This window comes from Lupinus angustifolius, unplaced genomic scaffold (assembly GCF_001865875.1).
Source record: "Lupinus angustifolius cultivar Tanjil unplaced genomic scaffold, LupAngTanjil_v1.0 Scaffold_15_113, whole genome shotgun sequence".
NCBI classification, from domain to species: domain Eukaryota; kingdom Viridiplantae; phylum Streptophyta; class Magnoliopsida; order Fabales; family Fabaceae; genus Lupinus; species Lupinus angustifolius.
The window spans coordinates 24,596-32,424 of NW_017718766.1; the positions used below are offsets into that span (position 1 = coordinate 24,596).

General features: G+C 29.9%; 1 protein-coding gene across 1 annotated transcript; it reads left to right on the plus strand.

Annotated features, from left to right (window-relative positions):
- The first annotated feature begins 5,536 nt into the window (after positions 1 to 5,536).
- LOC109337920 (CBL-interacting serine/threonine-protein kinase 12-like) lies at positions 5,537 to 7,557 on the plus strand. The gene is made up of 2 exons (XM_019575009.1): positions 5,537 to 5,568; positions 5,622 to 7,557. The coding sequence occupies exon 2, from the start codon at positions 5,725 to 5,727 to the stop codon at positions 7,279 to 7,281; it is 1,557 nt and encodes a 518-aa protein (XP_019430554.1). The 5' UTR covers positions 5,537 to 5,568; positions 5,622 to 5,724; the 3' UTR covers positions 7,282 to 7,557.
- Positions 7,558 to 7,829: the final 272 nt, after the last annotated feature.

Sequence of the window (7,829 nt, forward strand, 5' to 3'; positions counted from 1 at the left end):
ATCTTAGTTTGTTTTCTTAAGTATTTTAGGAAATTATCGACATTTATATGTATGATTAACATGAAATACAATTTTTTAAAGTATAACGAGTTAGAGACGAGAAAATATGTTACTTAGTTTATTTTCTTAAGTATTTTAGGAAATTATCGACATTTATATGTATGATTAACATGAAATACAATTTTTTAAAGTATAACGAGTTAGAGACGAGAAAATATGTTACTAATTTTCTCGGACAAAGACAAGTTGTCTCAAAGTATGTCCAAAGTCATATCTTAAACAATAAAAATATATAATGTCAATTTAATAATTAAATATTCACTATATTTTTTCTATTTTTTCTTTATGGTCATTGATGACATACATATTTTTCTCTATACAAAAACTCCAAATCACAAACTTATGCACATACACGTTTCAAAGAATACAGTAAAAATGCACCCTTTCACTCTTAAGAAGAATCAGAAACAACGACTACTTCAAACACAACAATGCCTTGGGGTTTTGGATTGCTTTTAATCAAAACAAAAATTTCGTTTCACGAATAGAATGCTCAACAATTTTCCCTCTCAAAAGCAATGTTACACTTCACCAAAACAAAACCATATCACTTTCTTTAATTTTTAATTTGAAAACAAAACTAACTTATTTTAGATACTAGTATGTAACATCAAATGACATATATCCCACGTAGACTTAACTAATGGACATGTATGACTCATCTAATGATCTTAAGATGTCATTCACGGGAAGTAATTCCTTGATTGAGTCTGATATAATAGGGACCTATTAGAAACAAAAACTTTAAGGGATCATTTACTAACCTAAATATTACTTAAGAGAGTGATAAGTGTCCATTTTATTTATCTACACTAACAGTGTCCACTAGCAAATTGCCATTCATGATTGTATCAATTCCATTTGAATTACCTGGAAAAGAGGGTGTGAAGAGCTTCAAAAATAGGCAAAACATCTCACTTAGAGAACGTAATCTTGCTTAGTGAGGATAAGACCTTGTTGAGCAAGCAGACTATCAATTAACCAGAAAGAAAGTCTTGCTCAATGAGCGCACTGTTGCTTAGAAAGAATGAGGTAAAAAGTTTTGTATTATTGAACGTCATGTCTCGCTCAGCAAGACGAACATTTTTTTTGATTCCCTTGCTCTACGAAAATGTTGGATGGTGCAACATAATCACGAATTAGTAAGGCAAAAGGCTAAACTCCCACAACAACTTAGAGAAATGGTTTAAACTCCAATTTGGCACCATCAATTCATAACTTGTAGAATGTATCATGAAAATCACCACACTGCTAACTCGCAAATTTGGTCTATAAAGTACCAGTTGTCATGGACAAATATAAAAAAAGAGGTTGTTGATTCCATAAAGATTTCCTTAGAACTAGTTTTTTAACAAAATATTATTATTCTAAGTCGATCTTCAATTGATGGAATTTGGATATTGGAATTGAACTTTACTATTGACCATCCATACAAACTAAGATTTATCACACAAATTAATTTAGCAATATTCTTATACATTAAGGAACTTTAATGGTACTAAAAGCTAATATCTTAGTCAATTTAGTAACTTATGCAATAAAACAGAATGTCTAATAACTTGGCGCACAAGATAAAAATTTATGACCCACAAAACATACATCTATGTCTAAGAACAGAGATCAACTATCTCATTGTGTCTTGAGCCAATTGAAAGTTGACACATACTTAAAATAAAAATAAAAATTAACATTTTTTATACTATTTGGTGAAATATAATTGGTTTGAGATATGAAGATAAAAAATTTAAGGGACAGAGGTTCTGATTCCTATGCTTAGTAGTCTGTGCATGTGAAATTGAGTGGATGCACCACCTCAAATGTATTAATCGCCAATGTCTTAATCATATTAATAGCTTAATAAATTAGTTCTATGTTTACTAAATAAATTAACAAAATTAAAAATATATATTTCTTATAGTTTATATTAATAAATTTGAGAGTTATTCAATACTAATATGAATCCATATTTACCCTCCTTCCAAACACTACCTAAAAGAAAATATTTGGATTGTGGAAGGTTGTTTGCATTTGAATTTATCAAACCTATGTGCTTTCTTGGAAATGCAGTTCACTAAATTCATGTGTTAGTCAACGAGAGGGGACGTGCCTAAGCTTTCAACCACATCTTCTGCGACCATTACAGGTGCATGTGACCGATCAATATAGAGAGATCTTCCATCTCAAAAATATTCTATTTAATAGTATTTTATCAAATATATAAAACATTAATTTATGCAGTGTTGTTAAAACTGTATCGATTATTAAACTGGTCAGAGTACTGATATAGTGGTTCAATCAGTAGTTCAGTAACTAAACCGCATGCCGGTTAAATTGGACATACCTACTTATATATATATATATATAACCTATAACAAAAAATTTCAAATAGGTAGATACTCAAAATTATAATCCATATTCATAATCTACTCAAAATTCACGTACACAAACACATTTAAGTCTTTAACAAATTCAAAGTCTAAATTAGAAAACATATATCAATCCAAAAGTATCACTTAACAACCACAAAATATAAATAAACGACACAAGTTCACAACTCACTCTACAAAACAAATAAATGTGGAGTTTTAACATTTAACACAAAGGAGTCAAAGTTGTCTCATATCGATATTATATTTTTGCACCAAATCCTATCTTCATACGATACTTCAAGATTACACACAAATGTCACTGAGATTACTCACGAATGTTAGGAACCAAAATGTGTATGTGTAATGTAAGTATGCATTGGAAGCATGAGCCTTGAAGTGTTGAAGAAGAGTTGGAAAGATAAGTCACATTGTAATGAGTTTTTAAGTTTTTAAGTTTTTTTCAAAAAAGAAAAATATGTGTATAAACCGGTCGGTTTAGTGAAATATCGGTCGGTTCACCAGTTTTGACCAATTTTGATACTTGACCGGTTCAACATCTGTATCGTATCGATTAGAGGACCGGTTCACCGGTTTTTTGGTTGAACCAACCGATACGATTTTAACATCTATGAATTTATGTGTTTATAATTTTTTACAATTAAAAATCACATTTTGATTGATTGTAATATTAATGAGGACAAAAGATGTTTATCCCATGCATGAGATCACAACGTGCAAAGAAGGAAAGGAAATAACTCTGTTTTGAAATTGTCAACATGATTCTGAGCTGTTCAAATTTCATTAGTTCAATTAAATATAGTTTAAAATGTTTTTAAGCAACACAAATCTAACTCATAAATACAATATCAATTATCAAGATTCCATATTAAGATGAAAAGAAAATAATTTAACTTGTTAGCAAATTTTAGCCTATATTTAATTTATATTTTGTAAAAGTAACTATTTAATATATATTTTGGTATTACAAAAAAAATAACTAACATTTTGGTCATAATATTAAACTTTAAAATTATAAGTTACACACCATACAATACCATTGTATCCTACACCATACAATAGTAAAAGGAATAATATTTATAGCAAAAAATAAAGAAATATATATTTATTAAACTGTCATTCATTCATATTTAATTATATCTGACTCTTAAATAAATGTAAGATAAATTAATGTTAAATGATATAATATTTATGTATAAATCTTTGCATTAACAATACATAACTCTACAAAAAAATTATATGAATATTTTTCTTATTGGATATATAAATTTGCACGTGTGGTTGTCTCCTAAAAATATAAAAAATTGCAGCTACTATAACTTTGTGAAGAAATATATATATAAATATATATATAGGACATTACTATAAAAAAGAAATCAAAATGAATTTTTTAATATAAATATCTGAATATTATGGCACATTTAAATTAAAGAACTTTGTTTTTGATACAAAACTTTCAATTTTAAATACGTTGAATATTATAAATTAAAGAGTAAGAAGAGAATAGAAGCATAATTACATTACTCTTATACCATATCAAAAATCAAAGAGCATGAAGAAAATGTATAGATGACTTATTCTCATTAATTGAAAAGTTGAGCCACTATAAATTATTTATGCAAAGGAGAAAAAAGAAAAAGAAAACTTGTAAACCAAACAATTAATAAAAACTTTACAAAATAACTACTAACTTCCTAACTAACCTGTGAAATGATTTTTAAAATATCTTTAATATTATAGTTTATAAGGAAAGAGATAGATAATCATGCACTAACATTATAAAAGTTTTTAAGCTATCATTATATTATTCATCACTTATATTTAATTATTATTATCTCTCTTAAATATAATTATACACATAAAAATGATAAATGAATATATATAAAATTTTGCACTAGATATTATCACACTTATAATAAATTTTTATAAAGAATAGTAATGTTTGTATACTATTAGTGCAAATATTTACAAAAATCACTATATTATTTAATATCATTTATATTACTTTTATTTTAAAATAATCAATAATAATTATTTAAAATATAAATAATAGATGATAGAAAGATACTATACATACTTAAATATAGAATTATGGGGAGATGAAGAAGAATCAATACAGCGCACAACTTAAGGCGTGTTCTTTCCAAATTTGAATAGTAAAGTAATTAAGTGAGACAGCCGGGTACGTCACTCATCATTGGAGAATCTTTCTCGTGAATTCAATTTGTTGTTTTTCATCTGACATCAAGATACCAATTCTAGGTGGTAATTGTTTATTCTAATAATTTTATTGCTGCTTTCTATCCCACAACCGTGGAAAAAGAAAGAAGAAAATTAAAAAAAAAAATTCTTCTTCAAGACTACATATGTTATACCCAGTTTTATATCACTATATGTTAGGAAGTATAATGAGTAAAAAATATTAATAATTATAATTTTAACTTAAATATTTGATATCACTTTAAAATATCACTTTATATGTTAGGATGATATATGAAGTAGTACAAAAAATAGGAAAACATATATAATCGATCTCCTTATTTCTTGACATTTTAAAGAATATATTATTTGAGATATTTTTTATTTGCATCTATATAACATTTTGTATATATTAAAAAAATTGACTATTTATATTTTTTGTTTTTATCATTTGATTAATTAGTCAATGAACAATATTAAATTAGAGTAAAATTATAATATTTTAAAAAAATCAAGAAAAATAATCATTCCGTCTGTATCTTACTTCTTTTTTCATTCCTTAATCCTCATTTTCTTTTTAGTTGAGTTATAATATATTAAATCAAATTACTTAATCAAGTAATATTTAACTAACATTTGTTAACTTGTTGCATAATGTTAAACATAAAAGTTTTGGAAGAACATAATTTTCTTTGACAAGTGGCACTGAGTCAAATATTAAATCACAAAAATGAAATGTCAAAACAATAAAAAATAAAAAAGTACAAAAGAAGAGAAAAATAGTAAAGAGAAAAACGGTGGTATATACCCCTTATAAAAGCATCTCTCGATTCAATTGAAGCTAAATCTGAATCATTTATTTACACACACAACATAACACAAATACACAATTACACAACCCTAGGAAAAAACAAAAAACCTCAAACAAATCAAACCACACACCTTCCTCCTTCTACTACTCCCAACCAAAAACAATTGCTCTCTCTCTAACCCATCTCCAAAAATTTCATATTTTTTCTTGAAACTAAAAAAGGGCAAAACTTTGAGCTCCAAAATCCAAAATTTATATTCGCCATCAATGGCGGAAATCATTTCAAAGAGAAGCAACACCAACAAGAAAGAAACATCAAATCTACTTCTGGGTCGTTTTGAAATTGGGAAACTCCTTGGTCATGGAACCTTTGCAAAGGTGTACTATGCAACCAATATTAAAACCGGTGAAGGGGTAGCCATTAAGGTTATAGACAAGGAAAAAATCCTAAAGGGTGGTCTTGTGGCGCATATTAAGCGTGAGATCTCTATTTTACGCCGTGTGCGCCACCCCAACATTGTTCAACTCTTTGAGGTCATGGCTACAAAGGCAAAGATCTATTTTGTAATGGAATATGTTAGAGGGGGTGAGCTTTTCAACAAGGTTGCAAAGGGAAGGTTGAAGGAAGAGGTTGCAAGGAAGTATTTTCAGCAATTGATCTCAGCCGTTGAGTTTTGTCACGCTAGAGGTGTGTACCATAGGGATCTTAAGCCTGAGAATTTGTTGCTTGATGAGAATGGTAACCTTAAAGTTTCTGATTTTGGGCTTAGTGCTGTGTCTGATCAAATGAGACAAGATGGGTTGTTCCACACATTTTGTGGGACACCTGCCTATGTTGCCCCTGAGGTTCTAGGTAGGAAAGGGTATGATGGGGCAAAGGTTGATCTTTGGTCTTGTGGTGTTGTTTTGTTTGTTTTGATGGCAGGTTATTTGCCATTTCATGATCAAAATGTTATGGCTATGTATAAGAAGATTTATAAGGGTGAGTTTAGGTGTCCTAGGTGGTTCTCACCTGATCTATCTAGGCTACTAATCAGGCTTCTTGATATCAAACCTGAAACCCGGATTGCGATTCCGGAGATTATGGAGAATAGGTGGTTCAAGAAAGGGTTCAAGCAAATTAAGTTTTATGTGGAGGATGATAAGCTTTGTAATGTTGATGATAGTCTTATGGATAATGAGGATGATGCAGCATCGGTTGTTTCAGATTATTCGATTTCAGAATCTGATTCTGAGATTGAGATTAGAAGAAGGAATGCTCCACTGCCAAGACCAGCAAGCTTGAATGCTTTCGACATTATATCATTTTCTAAGGGCTTTGATCTTTCTGGATTGTTTGAGGAAAAAGGGGACGAGACCAGGTTTGTGACTGCTGCACCAGTGCACAAGATTATATCAAAATTGGAAGAAATTGCTCAGCTGGTTAGCTTTAGTGTAAGGAAGAAAGAGTGTAGGGTGAGTTTGGAGGGTACTAGAGAAGGTGTAAAAGGGCCATTGACTATTGCTGCTGAGATATTTGAATTGACACCTACATTGGTCGTGGTTGAGGTGAAGAAAAAAGGAGGGGATAGGGCGGAGTATGAAAAGTTTTGTAACACTGAATTAAAACCTGGGCTGGAGAAATTGACGGCTGAGGAGTCTGCAACTTCTTCATTTTCGGCTACGCCTATTAAGTCACATCTACTACGTGTGCAGTCTGAACCAATTAACTTGCCTTCAGATATTGAATGTCCACGCTACATAAATGCAGATATTGAATCTCCGCACTATATTCCTTCAGATGTTGAATCTCCTATCTATATGCCTTCGGATTCAGATACATGAAGAGCCAGAGAGAAGAAGAGAAAGGGGTAAGCTTTTTCTATATGTTCTTCATAGAGTTTGTATGGTTATTGGTAACCTTTTTCACCCAGGATTTTCCTGCTTTTAGGACTGCTCCATACTGGAACATTAGAAGCTACTACTGCATTTGTTTTTCTAATTAAGAACTCTAATTGAAAAATATAGCGAAATGGACTATATATTTCTACATTTTTTTGGGCGCTTTTGTGTAACACCTACGACTATGAATGAAAGAAAACTCAAAAGTGTAACAATCTCCTTCTGTTGCATCAGTTATATACTTATATTTATACTTTACCATCATATCCTTGGTTTTGCTCTCTAACCATGATTATTAGGTATTGTGATAGCTTTCATACAAAAACCTTCATCTGAAATAACATTGGATTGGTATTGATAACCGGAGCCTGCAAATTGTCTCAACAACTTTGATTTTTATGTAACTTAATTGGAAAATTGTCGAACTTTGACATGCAAGTAACATAACTTCAAATATATTATACTCAGTTAACTGGTTCAGCATCTGGTTT

Bases quoted from the DNA above. Each gene is read 5' to 3' on its own strand.
- LOC109337920 (XM_019575009.1), top strand. From the start codon at position 5,725: ATGGCGGAAATCATTTCAAAGAGAAGCAACACCAACAAGAAAGAAACA.